Source organism: Phytophthora cinnamomi, assembly GCF_018691715.1.
Source record: "Phytophthora cinnamomi strain GKB4 chromosome Unknown Contig6, whole genome shotgun sequence".
Classification (NCBI taxonomy): domain Eukaryota; phylum Oomycota; class Peronosporomycetes; order Peronosporales; family Peronosporaceae; genus Phytophthora; species Phytophthora cinnamomi.
Genome location: NW_027150939.1, coordinates 325228 through 343385, shown reverse-complemented (window position 1 = coordinate 343385; position 18158 = coordinate 325228). Strand labels below are relative to the sequence as shown.

Genomic DNA, 18158 nt, shown 5'->3' with positions numbered 1-18158 from the left:
ACTGACGACACGCCAGGAGCTGGCGGCAGAAGATGGCGCTGCCTGTCGCTCAGATCCCGCGTATTACATTCAGCAAGGCGGTCGAGCACATTTACGAGTATGCGCCGCCAAGCAGGTAGACCGCGTGAGAAGCAACTGATGGCCTTCCAGGTCTTGCTCCTGTGTTGTAGCTTCCTCAAGCTCGTGAGGTGAAGCCCTGCGCCAACTAGAGCGCCATCTACTATCTTGCGCGCGGCAACGCCGTGTGCAGGGTCTCTGGACCTAGTGTGGCCGCAGCAGACAAACGAGTCGAGCAAGGACGGTAGCCTGGAGGCCGACCACGTGTGCCACCCGGCTAACACCTGGCGCAGCAAAGATTATCCAGCGCCCCTTGATAGAAAAGACCTCAACCACTAGATTGACATCGCTAGTTTCCAGGCTTTCGCAAGCATACCACATCGCAGGTAAATTAGCGACACTGGTGCTTTTTTAACTTACTGAAGTAAAAGTTAATAAATCAACCGGACCGCAATATGGACAAGAAACATTGCTCCATCGTGCACTACGCCCCGCACGCGGATCCGCTTTCGTTTATTCGATGCTCTTGCGCTCGACGAACTTGTACGCTAACACGTTCGCTTGCGTTGTTTAGCTCTGTGAACACGAGTATGTGGCTAGATGCAGAGACAGGAACGCAGGTTAGCAAACCATAATAAGGAACGTACGTCTCATCGGAACAGCACGCAAGTTGCTGGTTCGGCTTGCAGTCCATCCGGATGGAATGAGACGGCTTTCCAGCAGAACTCGAAAATTTTACCAAATGAAATACTTTACAGGAATTTCATGGTAGTTTACTCATCAAGAAATATTCTGGTAATTTACTCATTAAAAATAATAGGTATACAAAAGTAAAGTAATCGGAAAATATGATTAACATTAATGTTGCTCAAGCAACCTTATTGGTCTTTAAAGAAACTTTAATGTTGCGTTAACCACTACCAGCGGGAGGGCAGGCACGTGGCGGCCGGCAGTAGCGGAAGAAGCCTCGAGAGCGCAGAGCGACATGGAGAGGAAGGTGCCGCCGCGCGGGTTCGGCGCTCCCCCCGCGGGGTTCGCGCAGCGCAGCGCCTTTCCTCCCACAACCACCACCGGCGGCAGCAGTGAGCAGAGCGGGCCGCCGCCGCCGCCCCAGCAGCCGCACGCGCCGCAATCCTTCGGCTTCCACGGCGCGCGCGCGTCTGTGACCACGAGCGCGGGCGCCACCAGACGCGGCTGGCGGCCGGGGCGCGTCGGAGGACGCCACGACGTGCGTAGACCGCCGCGCTTTCCCCCGGATGATGGCTGGGTAGAAAGATGCTAACGCCTCTGTCTCTCTCTCTGTCTTGCCACTGCCGCAGTCGCCGCTGTACGGCAAGCACCGCAAGCGCCCGTCGTCCTCGTCCATCGACAGCAACGTGAGCTGGAGCGGCAGCGAGATCGAGGGCTTCGGCGCCCCGCAGGCGGAGCAGGAGCAGGTGTCGCGGCTGAGCTGGGCCTCGTCCGTCGCGGCCAAAGAGGAGGCGCCGGCTGCTGCTGCTGCTGCTGCGTCGCAGGACCTCGCGTCTGCCGCGTCGCTGTTTGGCACCCCACCGGTGCAGCAGTCGGCGGCCCCCCCTCCCCCTCCGTCTGCTGGTGCTGAGAGCGAACTGGAGATGACGCAGGAGACTGACAGCGACGCTGCGCGGGGCGTGCAGCCGCCCAAGACGCCGCTGGGCAAGCCCACGACGGACGACGAGGGCGGGATCAGCGCGGCGCAGCGCGTGCGCATGGAGCTGTCGGCCCACGCGGGCAGCCGGGCCGGCTCCAGGGCCAACAGCTCGGAGAACATGTTCGTGAACGCCCCGCCGCCGGTCTACGACGAAGAGAAGAACGGCCCGCAGTCATGCCCGTCCACTTTCAACAGCACCAAACAGCCCCAGTTCTCCATTGACAAGTTGCGGCAGCTGCGCAGTAACGAGCTAGTCGCGTCCAAGCTGCTGCCGACGCGCACGAGTGTGAATAGTCTGATGGGGTATGTGCGTGAGTTGCAGCTCTCGGAGGCGAGTCTGCGCAAGCAGCTGGTGAAGACGAAGCAGCATACAGAGGAGGAGTTGTCTCACTCGTTGTCGAAAGTGAGCGAGCTGGAGAGGACTATGCAGGAAGTGGAGAGGGATCGCGAACAAGCGCGGCGGAAGCTGGAGGAACAGGAGCAACTCATCCGCGATCTTGCAGCCAAGTTGAAGCAGGCGGAGGCTGCAAAAGCGAGGAATAGTGCTCCGCCTGGCGTTGATGAGCTACCACCAATTGCAGAGGAAGTCACCCCGCCAGTGGAGACAACATTGACGGCTGCGGAGCAACCACGGCTTCAGGAGGCGAACGTGAAAGAAGGATCTACACAGGCTCCTGCTCTCCCCGTGCAGCCAGCCGTAACGTCGCAAGACAAGGTCTCACCGCCTCCCCTGCATCCTGACCAACCTAAGGATAATTCCCGTTCTGCTCAGTTTGGCCTCGCATCACCTCGATCACCAAACCGGCCACTCTGGGATCCGTGGGCTTCCGGAGGTGCTACCCCAATGAAAAACCTCCCCCCGGTGTTCAATATTGGATCGACGGGGTTAGATCCTGTGGTATCTGCATCGACAGTGACTGCTCAGGCGTCTACAACTGACTCGAACTCGAACGCTGCTGGAGAGTACGAGCTTAAGTCGGTGTTGATGTCCCCACGCCGAGTGCCGAGTCAGGTTGTAGCTTCGGAGTCTGGCAACTCTGCTCAGATGGAACAAAACGAGTCTACAATGGCGCATCCTCAGCAAGATTTTTCGCCTCAGTACCCGGACCCACTATTTAGTGTGGCGGCAATGCCGCCGCCGCCGTACCCGGACGAACAAAGCTTTGTGTCGCCTGAGGTGCAAAATGAAAGTCTGCACACTCAACAAGAAGTTCCATTCATGGAGTCTCCGTCACAAGATGGACCTGCTGCGCAGACACATCTGCCCAACAGAAACTCTATGGAGCAGCAGGTAGAAAGTGTTGCTACTGCAGAGAGCGATGCCAAAGAGTGGAGTAGTTTCTCAGCTCAGCAAGAAGTGCATCCCGGTGTGTCCTCCGTCCCACCGGAAAGCAACGACGGTATGGTGCCCCCTACGCCGACTATTGATGGAGCAGCTTCAGGCACAATACCACCACATGCTACGGCCGATGGCGTTTCTCGTGAAACAAATGCGGTCAATTCTATCACATCCCCAAGTGAAATCGTTCCAAACAGTCAGCTTGGGCAAGCACCGGACGTTCAAACGCCAAATGCTGCTACTGACATTATGGATGGCCCACCGCTAGGAGCTACCCCTCCTTTGGCTTCCTCGGCATCCAACACTCAGAATGCGACCAAGACTGTCACCACTGAACCAGTATCGTTGGAGACATTGCTGGTGGACTTCTTTACGGAGGTGGACAAGAAACGCCTGAAGATGGCGAAGGTGTACGGGAAGAGATACGCCGGTCGCGAAAAATGGCTGTTCACTGAGCTCACGAAGCGGTATGGTGCAGCGAAGGTGGGTGCGCTAAAGACTCGCTTCGAAAATGGTAGCGGTTCCGGTGCGTTCATCGGCAACGCCTCCACTACAACCTCCAGCAGCGAAACTAAGAATGGCCAAGACACCACAAAATCATCCGATGCCTTGACCCATCAGAAGCCTGGGCGTCAGGGCCACCCGCGGCATCCTCAGTTCTTCCACCCTCCTACACCTGCAAGCAGCGTCGATCTTAGCGCGAATACACCGCCAGCTCCGCCGCCGGTGGTTCTTCCTCCGGAAAATGAAGTGTCCAGCTCACAAACGCCAGAGGTGGCAAATGGAACGGTGACGGCTCCAAGTCCGAGCGGAAAGACGTCTCCAGGCCGAGGATCGCGCGTGTCACCCCGCCAGCGTCGATCGGGCGGCACCATCCCTCCTTTCTCCGGTCCTCCTCCGCCATCGTTCCCAATGGCTCAGGAAACTAGCGAGAATACGGAGTCGTCTGGAGCAACCATCGATGGACCTCCAGTCATGAACGGGCCTCCTCCTCCAGTCCAGCGTGATCAATTCGATTGGCCCTCTCCGCCTCCAGTTGGTGGAATGGATAGCAACGTAGGTCCTTCGGGTCTCCGGCAACGCCACAATGCGTCTGACCCTGCGACCCAAATGCAGACCAAGAGTGCGGCTGATGCTCCCACCGTGACGCTGGAGGGTTTGTTGAAGGATCTGTACAAAAAACACCAGCCTGACAAGCTGAAAAACGTCCCGATTGTCGCGAAGCAGTACGCAGGCAAGGAGCGCGAGCTTGTTGGTTTGTTGAAGGGTAAGTATGGAGCGCTAAGCGTGAAGCATCTGGAGGAGAACCTGGAGGTGCTGGAGCGTGCGCACCGCGCCCGTATGGGAAGTAAGGGTGCGGGAAAGAGTCGCGGCTGCTTCGTGCGCACGCTGTCGCTGGTGTTTTGGTTGTCAGTGCTGCTGTACTTCTCGCTTGGCGCTGTGTTCGTCAGTTTTGTGGTGCTGGATGCGTGGGAGTGCCATGCTCTTGACAATGACGATCAGGATCTCGAGTCTGCTGAGGAGTGCACTTCTCTGAAGAAGGAGCTGGAGGCGTTCACATACGAGCGCGTGGGCGACTACGTGGTCCAATCGCACCCCGAAGCGTGCTTTTGCGTGGAATGGAAATCTCGTGAGAGTGCGCTGTGGACGAATATGTCGGGTTTGGAGCTTCTGGATTTGGCAAGGATGGTGCCGTTTTCGCCGGACTCGTTTGGTGCTCCGTGGATAGTGAGTGTGAAGGAACAAGTTCCGTCGCAGGAGTTTTACGACAGCTACGCGAAGCCTGTGGTGGACGTGTCGCTGGACGTGGGTTCGTTCGTGTGGTCAACTGTGATGGAGCTTGCAGGTTTTGATGAGGCTTTGGAGCAAAAGACGACGGTGGTATCGGACATCGTTGTTGAGAATGATACCGCCGATGTTGCTCCGCTAGATGAAGACAACGAACTCGATGCGCTGATGAATTCCCTTGTTGAAGCTGGTGAGGAGGAGTATTTTGTCGAGAGAAGCGGTGAAACCGAGACTGAAGATGCTGTGGTTGCTGACGCGCCAGAACAAGCGCCGATCGAGGAGGAAAGTGATCAATTCCAGGACGAGCTTCATGTACCAGAGCCCGATAATGTTGCGATGGACGACGCGTCGTTGGTGGTGGATGACGGTGCTGCAGTTTTCTCTGAGGAGGGAGACGCGGCACTTGTTACTGACGAAAACAGTTTTTCTGGATCCGCTGAGGTCGAGGTTGAACAACCTGCTACGCTGGAAACACCGATTAATGATCTGGAATCGGAAGTTGATCCGCTGATGGAGGTCGATGAGTCATTCGCTGCCAGCGAAGACGAATCAGCCGTTTTCGTTGAGACTGAAGTGAAGGAGGTGTCGTCGGAGAACGATGACCACGTGGGCAGCTCTAATGAAGTGGCTGAGTCCGTGGCAGGCCACGATGACGTGTATTTGAGTTCTGTCGATGGTGACGAAGTGAACGCCTCTGTCGATGGTGAAGAAGTGGATGCCTCTGTCGAGTCCGACGCTGATAGTGTTGTCGAGGAAGCGTCAGAAACTGCAGTGATTGACATCAACGACGGAGCGGCCGGTGTTGTTTCTGACGAGAGCAGCGCGGAATCGGAGGGCGACGTTGTGGAGGTGGAAGTGTATCAGGAGGGGTTGGATTTGTCGTACCCAGAGACTGTTGCAGAGCAGACGGAAGAAGTTATTGGCGTCGAGTCTGCCGAAATCCCGTCCACTGATCTGGAGACTCAAGACGCGTTGGGTGACGATGAAAAAGGGTCTGCTGCACCTGATCAAGTGGTCGCGAACGTGGTAGAATCCGAGGTTGAGTCTGACAATGTCTCTGTCGATGAGTCCGAGGAGGAAGCCGCCGGGCTGGTGACGAACGTCGCCGAAGAGATTGAGCCGAGTGAGACTGATGTCGAGGTGACTGCCGAATCGAAGTCGGAGTCGGAAGTGGAGGTGGAGAACGCTGGTGAGGGGTCATCGTTCCCTGACGACCTCGAAACGAAAGCTGCATCAGATGACTATCCTGTGAACACGCTCAGCGAGGACCTTGAGTCTGTTGTGCAGGACGCGGATGACGAGTCTTCGCTTCTCATTGACGTTGAAGCGTCAGTGCCGGTATCCGAGTCGGATGGTGTTTCTGCTGTTGAAGTGAACGAAGAGCTTGTGCCTGAGGAAAGGAATGATGAGGCGGTTGACTCGATCGAATATATGGTAGAGAAGGAAACATTACTCGAAGAAGACGCTGTCAACGACAATGCCCTGGGTGAAGAGCCGATCGTGACCGAGGTCGAAGCTAAGCTGTCTTTCGGTGTGAGCGACGTTGTTGTTGAGGAGGAGGAGGTTGTGTCTGAGGCAAGTGCTGCGAGCTCGTTGAGCGAGGAATCTGTGGTGGACGAGGATGCTGTCGTTGACGAGGAGGCTGCTGTTGACGAGGAAGGTGCTGTTGACGAAGATAGCGTTGTTGACGAGGATGCTGTTGTTGACGAGGAGGCTGTTGTTGACGAGGAAGGTGCTGTTGAAGCGGAAGTTTTTCTTGACGAAGATAGTGTTGGTGATGAGGAAACTGTTGGTGACGAGGATGCTGTCGCTGCCGAGGTGAACGAAGATGGCGTTGAGCACGTCGTCGAAGAGTTGGCGGATCATGTCGAGGTTGAGGAGGATGACGTGGGCACGCATGAGCATGACGTCGAGGTTGTGGCTAGCAATGGCGAAGATGACCTGGCAGTGCTCGCTGATATGGAAACTGCGACCCCTGGATTCGCATTGGAAGAAGACGTTGATATTTTGCTGGACAACGAGGCTAAGGAGGATGTGTTGATGGAGTATTCCGAAAGCGAGACTCCTGGGATGAACGAGGAAAGCAGCGAGGAAGCGTTTGCTGTTCCTGAGGTCGAGGCAGATGCAGAGGAGGCGGAGTTGGCTTCTTCGACTGAAGCTGAGGGCTCTGATGTCGATACAAAGCAGGAAGCTGAAGTGGTCGATGTTGATGCTGAATCGAGTGATCTGACGGATGTTGAAGCGGAGCAGCCTGTGTATGTGGGTGACCTGGTCAGTGATTTGGTTGAGGATTCTGTGTCGATTGAAGCCACAGAAGTAGCGGCGGACGACGAGGTTGGCGCTTCCGCTGAGGAGTCGAGCGAGCAAATTGGAAGCGAAGAGCTGCTTGTTCATGTTGCTGAACAACCCACGGTTGCCGTCGACGAAGTAGTTGGTATGGCTAAGACCGACGACGAAGAGTTGATGACAGGTGATGAGGAGCAATTGATCTCCAACGAGGGAGTAGAGGACACGGAAGAGGCTGCACCTGGCAGCATTGGCAGCATTGGTGAGGATATTTCAGGCTCGCAGCACGAGCTGTCTGCTCCTGCTACGGAAGAAGCGGAGAGCGGTGGCCTCGCTTCTGCCGTGAATGAGGTTCTCGCTCGGCTGGTGGAGCCTTTCGAGGCGGCCAAGACTGCAGCGCCCGCTGTCAGCACTGAGGGCGCCCACGTTGTAGACGAACTTTAGGATGGCCACACTTGCCGAGGTGAAAAACAAGTTAGAATTTTAGCCCTGAACTTTGAGGTTGACCAAGCCGCATTTTTGTGATACAAATGACCTGTCAGTGGGGAATTTGCAATTTGGTCAGGTGTTTGACTGGGAATTTGCAATTCGGTCAGGCGTTTGCTAATTAGTCAGGACTTGCGAAACTTAGAATTATGGCACTCCTAAAATTAGAATAGCTAACCTGCAGCCATGCAACCAACGCCCATCCACCACTCCACAACATATTTTCGCTTCCAGGCAAGAAGTCCTGTAATGGAGGACGCAGACGATGATGTGGAGCTTGACGGTGGCATGGGATTCGCCAGCATCAAGGAGTTGAAGGCTAGCGTTGCGCGATACTGCGTTGTTCACGGTTTTGCTCACAATAAGCCCTCAAATCGACGCGACTTCTTAAAAGTGGTCTTCTCATCACATGCCGAGTGTTCCTTTCAGCTGCGCGGATCTCGATCGTCGAACACAGGGGTCGTGCGTATAACCTATCTGGACAAAACTCATTCTGCCACCCATGTTGCGCACACGGATCTACATCAGCGGCTACAATCCCAAGTAAGCCAGGCATTCTTGGTTGAAGTTGCTCGAGATTGTATGGAGTGTAACCGAGACGGGAAGAGTCTGAAGCTGGTTGCCAACTGAGCGCGCAGCGCTTATGGGCTAACGATTTCTTACCATGCGGCTTGGCGTGTGTTGGAACAGTTACAGGAGGGATCGGTTCTCAGCCTACAACACAGCTATCCTTCAAAGTTACTTGGATATGTTCGTCGTAAATAACCCCGTAACGATTGTAGCTTTCGAGTGAACCCACAATAACAAGTTCAAACGATTGTGTCTCATTTACGGCATTTATACGGCGGATACGCTCCAGTATTGTATGCCAATAATTGCTCTAGATGCATGTCATTTGCGTGGAGCGGATAATGGTACTCTCTACATTGCCTCTACGATGTTTGATAAACCTGAATGTCAACAAGAAAGCAGGACGCAAACGAATGGTGGTGCATCTGGGAAATGGCAAGTTTGCTGTTCAACGCACGAATGGTTTGGATCGGGTAGTTGACTTGGATGCGAATCATTGCACCTGTGGTCTTTGGGCGGAGTATCAATACCCATGCGTGCATGGCTGTGCTGCGCTCCAAAATATGCATTTGTCGGTGTTCACTTCAGTTGCACCCTATTATCGCTATGGATACCTGCAAGCCATCTTCGCCAACTCGATGATCCCTATAGATATCGAGTCGGCAATCGGTGATGGCACGACAGAAGGTCCCGAATCATACCGTAGACCCAGTCGCCCAAAAAACAAAACGGGTACGCAGCCGAAGAGAATGTATACCCGACGACTCGCCGGTCGTCTGCTCACGCTGTCGCGAAAGGGGTCACAACCTGCGAAAGAAGACAACAACTGGAACTACATCGTCACCTGGGCCCTAGGTGGTTTTAGCTTCGCATTTACTTCTACTTGCATTACATTAATCAAAACTGCTCCACTAAACCCCTTAACCGTTGCCGGGGTCGATCAATCGAACGGTCTATTCTTTTTGATGCGTAAGGGGTAGCTAGCTGATGAAGCAGTGACCGCCATAGTCCCCTTGAGACCCTCGCGTTTGTGCTCGAGTAGCCCTTAGCGAGCAAATTGATGAGCAGTGTGAGCAACACGCGGGTCTGCTTCGGTGGCATTGATACGGATGAGGTGTCCGGAGCATGACTTCCATGCTATATGTTGTGGAGTGGGCGTTGGTTGCATGGCTGCAGGTTAGCTATTCTAATTTTAGCAGTGCCATAATTCTAAGTTTCGCAAGTCCCGACTGATTAGCAAACGCCTGACCGAATTGCAAAATTCCCAGTCAAACACCTGACCAAATTGCAAATTCCCCCAAAATAATTGTCGTTGGCCAGAGGGAAATTTGTGAAAAGAGTTTCGCCACTCAACTGCTGTGGCTGGTGTTGCGGAGCAGCCTGCTGCGCGCCGGGGCCGTCCGCGCTGCGGGGATCGTGGCGCCTGGTGTCTGCTGCCTGGAGGAGAGTCGGTGGCCCTTGCTCCAGCGCCGCTGCGAGCCGCCCCGCCCCTTCTCCTCGGACGCGAGAGCGCGCGACGGACAGTGGAAGACTCTGGCTGTAGAGGACGCCGCGGCGTGGCAGGCGGCGGTTTAAGCCCTCGCTCCTGACGTTCCTCCAGCTGAAGAAGCACCTGATGGTGCCGGTCGCGAGGCCTGGCCCAGAGCAGCGTGGGGGTATCCGCTGGGCAAACACGCCGCGTGGCTGCGGAAGCAGTGGAGGGAGGGAGGACACAGGATCGACCCGACGCAGAAGAAGGAGCTGGACGGGATGCCGTTCGCCTGGGATCGGACTCAATACAAGTGGGACCACTTCCTTCTGCCAGCACTGCGCAGGTTCTACGACCTGAATGGACGTACAGACGTAGGTGATAAGTTCCGCATTCCGCAGGGGAGTCTCGAATGGCCTGAGCACTTGCGAGGTTACTATTTGGGTTGCAAGGTCGGGAATATCCGCAACCGACGTGACTTCGCGAGGCAGGTGGATGCGGATAAGGACGAGCTGGAACGACTGAAGTTTTGCCACGACTCAACATTGTCTGATCGCGACTGGCGCGAGAAAATCATGCCCGCACTGAGGGTGTTTCGTGAGGAGTTTGGTCACTGCAACGTGAAGAGCACGTTTACAGTTCCATCGTCCCTCCCGTGGCCAGAAGCACTTTGGGGAATGCGTTTGGGGGCTGCCGCTCAGCAGATCCGGGTGGCTATCTCGGTGTGAACCGAGACAAGCGGGTGTTGGAAGAGTTGGGTTTCGCGTGGGACAATTCTAAACTCGAGTGGAGCGAGCGCATCATGCCAGGTTTGGAGGCTTTTCATCGACTGAACAGCCATTGCCGAGTGCCTCGAACATTTGTGGTGCCATCCCACGCATCATGGCCATCAGGGTCATGGGGTCTGAACCTCGGAAGTGTCGTCAGTGGGGTTCGTAGTCGAAGTACTTACTCGACACAGATTTCACGTGACAAAGCTCGATTAAAGGAACTGGGTTTTGTGTGGGACTTTTATGAGTCTGAGTGGAGTGAACGCATCATGCCTGCGCTAGAGACTTTTCATGGACTGCACGGTCATTGCCGAGTGCCATTTTCTTTTGTGGCATCATCGAATGAAAACTGGCCAACAGAGTCGTGGGGTCTGCACCTTGGTAACGTCATCAGCGCGATCCGTAGCCAATCCTACCCAGGCTTTGCGTGACAAGACTCGGTTAGAGAAGTTGGGTTCTGTGTGGGAGTTTTATGAGGCTGAGTGGCGCGAGCGCATCATGCCGGCACTGGAGACTTTTCATGGACTGCACGGTCATTGTCGAGTGCCGAATTCTTTTGTGGTACCATCAGGTGAGAACTGGCCAACAGAGTCGCGGGGCCTGAACCTTGGAAGAGTCATCGATAAGATCCGTAGCCAATCCTACTCAGGCTTTGCGTGACAAGACTCGGTTAGAGGAGTTGGGTTCTGTGTGGGAGTTTTATGAGGCTGAGTGGCGCGAGCGCATCATGCCGGCACTGGAGTCTTTTAATCAATTGCACGGCCATTGTCGAGTGCCGTATTCTTTTGTGGCACCATCGCATGAGAACTGGCCAGCACAGTCATGGGGTCGCAAGCTAGGGTCGTCGTTTGCACAATTCGAAGTCAAAACGCTTACTCCACCCAAGTTTCGCGTGACAAGACTCGATTAGTGGAGTTGGGCTTTGTTTGGAACACTTTCGAATTCGAGTGGAGCACGCGCATTGTGCCAGCGCTGCTGGCTTTTCATCGACCCCACGGTCATTGCCGAGTGCCTCGAACATTTGTGGTACCATCGGACGCGTCGTGGCCGACTGCAGCGCATGGCGTCAAGCTAGGGACCGTCTAGGTAACTTCCGCAGGCTCGGCACCTATTTCGTCCAGGCTGCGCGCGTCATGGATTCGTTGGAAGCTATCGGCTTCGACTCGAAGATCGCAGCATCTAAGTGGACAAAGCGCGTCGAGCCGATGCTGGCCACATTCGAGCAGCTGTATGGTCATCGCGACGTGCCGCGCGACTTCGTGGTCCCGTCTATCGCTCCTTGGGCAGCGAAAGCTTGGGGCGTGCAGTTGGGCAAACTAGAGCGGAGGGCACCACCCCAAAAGGCTTAACTACCTCAGCAATTTTGCCTGGAGAATTAAAGACAGTTGGGGTATTTTACATTAGCGAGTTAATGCGCCGAATTGCGCTTGGTATGTAGGTACACAGCTAAGTTTAAGAGTACTCTGAATTCTCCGTACGCTACAACTTTGCTCGAACAATTAATTGTTCTGCCCTGGAGAATGGAACGCCTCGCACGGCGGCAGCCACCGCCACGCGCCGACGACAACAACAGCGACAACGGCAGCAGCGAGTCCCCGTCGCATGTCTCCACCCCCGGCGCGCACAGCTGGAGACCGGAGCAGCTCGGCGGCCGACACGACGTACGCTGCGCTACGCCTGCCGTCCCTGTCGGCCGCTGTGCGCCGAGTGCTGACTGACTGTCCCGTGTGCTGTTGCTGCCGCAGCCCCCGCCCCAGCGCAAGTCCCCGACGCCCGACGGCCGGCAAGTGTCCCCCTCCGCCCTGCAGCACAAGGCCGCCGCAGTCCCGCCGCTGTGTCTAGCCCCGGCTGTTTCTTCTTCTTCTTCTTCTTCTTCTTCTTCTGCTGCTGCTGCTGCCGCTGAGGCTGTTCAGCCCCCGCGGACGCCTCAGGGCAGGGCGAGCTACGCCACGTGCAACCGTGACAGGGGCCTCAGCGCGGCCCAGAGAGTCAGGATGGAGCTGTCGGCGCACGGGGCCAGTCGCGCGGCCTCCGGGTCGCGTGCCAACAGCTCGGAGGACGTCTTTTCGCCCGTGTACGACGAGAAGAAGAACGGCCCGCGCTCGTGTCCGGAGGCGGACCAGACCAGGTTCTCCCCCGCCAGGCGACGACAGGCGCGCAACGGGGAGCGGATCGTGTCCAAGCTGCTGCCCACGCGCGACAGCGTCAACAGCCTGCTCACGTACCTGCACGAGCTGCAGATATCGGAGGCGAGCTTGCGCAAGCAGCTGCTCCAGACGAAGCAGCACACGGAAGAAGAGCTGTACCAGTCGCTGGCGAAGCTCAACGAGCTGCAGAGAACTATGCACGAGGTGGAGCGGGATCGACGAATAGCGCAGCAGAGGCTGGAGGAGAAGGAACAGCGCATTCGCGAGCTTGCAGCCAAGTTGGAGAAGGCGGAGACGGCACAGGCGAGATGCACTCCTGTCCGCAGTAACGTCTCCTCTCATGACGGTATGGCATATATCGCAAAAGAAATTAGAGAGGTTCAACCCCGCACCATGACGTACGAGCAGCTGACACCCCTGCGAGAGTCGCGAGAGGCCCCAGCGCTTTCACTGGAAGCATTACAGCGTACCACGCCCCTGAGGCAGCTCCCGTCGCCTACTCTACATCCACTGAATCGACAGAGAGTCGATGAACAGTCTACCCAGCTTGGAGTTCTATCACCGCGATCGCCGCACCGGCCACTTTGGGATCCGTGGGCATCAGGGGGCGCAACTCCGATGAAGAACTTGCCTCCTGTCTTCACCATAGGGTCAACTGGATTGGACCCAGTGGTGACTTTGCCAACGTCTTCTCAGCATCTATCCACAGCTAGCGCAGATGACTACGAGCTGAGATCAGTGCTAATGTCTCCTCGTCGTGTGCGAGACCAAGTTCTTGTATCCGATGACGGCATTCGAAGCCACCAGACGGAGCAAGACTTGTCAACGGAATCTGCTTTTGCACAGCGGGAGGCTGTTTCATTCGATCCACAGGACGAAGCTCCAGTATACGATGTCGGTTCAACGCTGCTGTCACCGCCTTATCCTCAACAGCAAGACAGTATTCCTCCCGAGACACCTCATGCAGCTTATGATCCTCCGGTACAAGATCAGATGCCACTAATGGAGCATGCTACACTAGCTGACCCGTTGCTTCAGATTGGAGCGATGCCTCCAATCCATGAAAGTCCCTACGAACATCAGTCAAATAGCGAAACCCCTAGAGGTGTTGCCAAAGCTGAGTGCGACTCGAGTAGCCAAGATGAAATGCAGGAATCTGCAATATTGCCGCCGGAAGAGATGCCGATAAAATCATCGCCTCTGGGTATTCAGGAGAGCTTGGAAACTGCTAACGGTGCGTCCGACCAAGGTTTACTCGCAGAACAAGCGTCCGATTATCCTGCGAGTAAGCAAGATGCTGTAAACGCGCCACTACTGAACGTTCCTCCTCCAGCTTCCCCAATCTTGAAGCCCGAACCACCTAATCCCGCTAATCCTACTCAGAATGAGACCAAGACTGTCACCACTGAACCAGTATCGTTGGAGACATTGCTGGTGGACTTCTTTACGGAGGTGGACAAAAAGCGCCTGAAGATGGCGAAAGTGTACGGGAAGAGATACGCCGGTCGCGAAAAATGGCTGTTCACTGAGCTCACGAAGCGGTATGGTGCAGCGAAGGTGGGTGCGCTAAAGACTCGCTTCGAAAATGGTAGTGGTTCCGGTGCGTTCATCGGCAACGCCGCCACTACAACCTCCAGCAGCGAAACTAAGAATGGCCAAGACACCACAAAATCATCCGATGCCTTGACCCATCAGAAGCCTGGGCGTCAGGGCCATCCGCGGCATCCTCAGTTCTTCCACCCTCCTACACCTGCAAGCAGCGTCGATCTTAGCGCGAATACACCGCCAGCTCCGCCGCCGGTGGTTCTTCCTCCGGAAAATGAAGTGTCCAGCTCACAAACGCCAGAGGTGGCAAATGGAACGGTGACGGCTCCAAGTCCGAGCGGAAAGACGTCTCCAGGCCGAGGATCGCGCGTGCCACCCCGCCAGCGTCGATCGGGCGGCACCATCCCTCCTTTCTCCGGTTCTCCTCCGCCATCGTTCCCAATGGCTCAGGAAACTAGCGAGAATACGGAGTCGTCTGGAGCAACCATCGATGGACCTCCAGTCATGAACGGGCCTCCTCCTCCAGTCCAGCGTGATCAATTCGATTGGCCCTCTCCGCCTCCAGTTGGTGGAATGGATAGCAACGTAGGTCCTTCGGGTCTCCGGCAACGCCACAATGCGTCTGACCCTGCGACCCAAATGCAGACCAAGAGTGCGGCTGATGCTCCCACCGTGACGCTGGAGGGTTTGTTGAAGGATCTGTACAAAAAACACCAGCCTGACAAGCTGAAAAACGTCCCGATTGTCGCGAAGCAGTACGCAGGCAAGGAGCGCGAGCTTGTTGGTTTGTTGAAGGGTAAGTATGGAGCGCTAAGCGTGAAGCATCTGGAGGAGAACCTGGAGGTGCTGGAGCGTGCGCACCGCGCCCGTATGGGAAGTAAGGGTGCGGGAAAGAGTCGCGGCTGCTTCGTGCGCACGCTGTCGCTGGTGTTTTGGTTGTCAGTGCTGCTGTACTTCTCGCTTGGCGCTGTGTTCGTCAGTTTTGTGGTGCTGGATGCGTGGGAGTGCCATGCTCTTGACAATGACGATCAGGATCTCGAGTCTGCTGAGGAGTGCACTTCTCTGAAGAAGGAGCTGGAGGCGTTCACATACGAGCGCGTGGGCGACTACGTGGTCCAATCGCACCCCGAAGCGTGCTTTTGCGTGGAATGGAAATCTCGTGAGAGTGCGCTGTGGACGAATATGTCGGGTTTGGAGCTTCTGGATTTGGCAAGGATGGTGCCGTTTTCGCCGGACTCGTTTGGTGCTCCGTGGATAGTGAGTGTGAAGGAACAAGTTCCGTCGCAGGAGTTTTACGACAGCTACGCGAAGCCTGTGGTGGATGTGTCGCTGGACGTGGGTTCGTTTGTGTGGTCAACTGTGATGGAGCTTGCAGGTTTTGATGAGGCTTTGGAGCAAAAGACGACGGTGGTATCGGACATCGTTGTTGAGAATGATACCGCCGATGTTGCTCCGCTAGATGAAGACAACGAACTCGATGCGCTGATGAATTCCCTTGTTGAAGCTGGTGAGGAGGTGGAAGACGAAGGTTTCGTCGGTGAGGAGGAGTATTTTGTCGAGAGAAGCGGTGAAACCGAGACTGAAGATGCTGTGGTTGCTGACGCGCCAGAACAAGCGCCGATCGAGGAGGAAAGTGATCAATTCCAGGACGAGCTTCATGTACCAGAGCCCGATAATGTTGCGATGGACGACGCGTCGTTGGTGGTGGATGACGGTGCTGCAGTTTTCTCTGAGGAGGGAGACGCGGCACTTGTTACTGACGAGAACAGTTTTTCTGGATCCGCTGAGGTCGAGGTTGAACAACCTGCTACGCTGGAAACACCGATTAATGATCTGGAATCGGAAGTTGATCCGCTGATGGAGGTCGATGAGTCATTCGCTGCCAGCGAAGACGAATCAGCCGTTTTCGTTGAGACTGAAGTGAAGGAGGTGTCGTCGGAGAACGATGACCACGTGGGCAGCTCTAATGAAGTGGCTGAGTCCGTGGCAGGCCACGATGACGTGTATTTGAGTTCTGTCGATGGTGACGAAGTGAACGCCTCTGTCGATGGTGAAGAAGTGGATGCCTCTGTCGAGTCCGACGCTGATAGTGTTGTCGAGGAAGCGTCAGAAACTGCAGTGATTGACATCAACGACGGAGCGGCCGGTGTTATTTCTGACGAGAGCAGCGCGGAATCGGAGGGCGACGTTGTGGAGGTGGAAGTGTATCAGGAGGGGTTGGATTTGTCGTACCCAGAGACTGTTGCAGAGCAGACGGAAGAAGTTATTGGCGTCGAGTCTGCCGAAATCCCGTCCACTGATCTGGAGACTCAAGACGCGTTGGGTGACGATGAAAAAGGGTCTGCTGCACCTGATCAAGTGGACGCGAACGTGGTAGAATCCGAGGTTGAGTCTGACGATGTCTCTGTCGATGAGTCCGAGGAGGAAGCCGCCGAGCTGGTGACGAACGTCGCCGAAGAGATTGAGCCGAGTGAGACTGATGTCGAGGTGACTGCCGCATCGAAGTCGGAGTCGGAAGTGGAGGTGGAGAACGCTGGTGAGGGGTCATCGTTCCCTGACGACCTCGAAACGAAAGCTGCATCAGATGACTATCCTTTGAACACGCTCAGCGAGGACCTTGAGTCTGTTGTGCAGGACGCGGATGACGAGTCTTCGCTTCTCATTGACGTTGAAGCGTCAGTGCCGGTATCCGAGTCGGATGGTGTTTCTGCTGTTGAAGTGAACGAAGAGCTTGTGCCTGAGGAAAGGAATGATGAGGCGGTTGACTCGATCGAATATATGGTAGAGAAGGAAACATTACTCGAAGAAGACGCTGTCAACGACAATGCCCTGGGTGAAGAGCCGATCGTGACCGAGGTCGAAGCTAAGCTGTCTTTCGGTGTGAGTGACGTTGTTGAGGAGGAGGAGGTTGTGTCTGAGGCAAGTGCTGCTAGCTCGTTGAGCGAGGAATCTGTGGTGGACGAGGATGCTGTCGTTGACGAGGAGGCTGCTGTTGACGAGGAAGGTGCTGTTGACGAAGATAGCGTTGTTGACGAGGATGCTGTTGTTGACGAGGAGGCTGTTGTTGACGAGGAGGCTGTTGTTGACGAGGAGGCTGTTGTTGACGAGGAAGGTGCTGTTGAAGCGGAAGTTTTTCTTGACGAAGATAGTGTTGGTGATGAGGAAACTGTTGGTGACGAGGATGCTGTCACCGCTGAGGTGAACGAAAATGGCGTTGAGCACGTCGTCGAAGAGTTGGCGGATCATGTCGAGGTTGAGGAGGATGACGTGGGCACGCATGAGCATGACGTCGAGGTTGTGGCTAGCAATGGCGAAGATGACCTGGCAGTGCTCGCTGATATGGAAACTGCGACCGCTGGATTCGCATTGGAAGAAGACGTTGATATTTTGCTGGACAACGAGGCTAAGGAGGATGTGTTGGTGGAGTATTCCGAAAGCGAGACTCCTGGGATGAACGAGGAAAGCAGCGAGGAAGCGTTTGCTGTTCCTGAGGTCGAGGCAGATGCAGAGGAGGCGGAGTTGGCTTCTTCGACTGAAGCTGAGGGCTCTGATGTCGATACAAAGCAGGAAGCTGAAGTGGTCGATGTTGATGCTGAATCGAGTGATCTGACGGATGTTGAAGCGGAGCAGCCTGTGTATGTGGGTGACCTGGTCAGTGATTTGGTCGAGGAATCTGTGTCGATCGAAGCCACAGAAGTGTCGGCCGACCACGTTACAACTTTTACCAACTTAGTTGAGGAGAGCCGTGAAATTCCTGATGGGACTGATACTGGTGAGGTAGGTGAAAGGGAAAGTTTTGAAGAAGAGACCGGGGTGCCGGTTGTGAAGCGTATCGAATCGGCTGGTGAAGATGAGGAGGAAAACGAGGACGAAGAGATTGCATTCATGGAAGAGATGGAGGATCCAGACGAGGTTCTGCGCTTGGCCGAGCAAGCTGCTGCCGCTGACTTTTCGTTATTGGAGACGAGATAATAGCCCCGAGCACTTCACGATGGTATAGCTGTGTTGTTTTGTAGTATGATGCACTGGCATG

The 18158-nt window shown here is 55.4% G+C and overlaps 1 protein-coding gene across 1 annotated transcript; it reads left to right on the top strand.

The window, feature by feature from the left end:
* Nucleotides 1-1042: 1042 nt before the first annotated feature.
* IUM83_07341 (uncharacterized protein) lies at nt 1043-18097 on the top strand (the record flags this gene model as incomplete). The annotated part of the gene is made up of 3 exons (XM_067931627.1): nt 1043-1285; nt 1377-1778; nt 17903-18097. The coding sequence occupies 3 exons, from the start codon at nt 1043-1045 to the stop codon at nt 18095-18097; spliced, it is 840 nt and encodes a 279-aa protein (XP_067798928.1).
* Between the last annotated feature and the right edge of the window lie 61 nt (nt 18098-18158).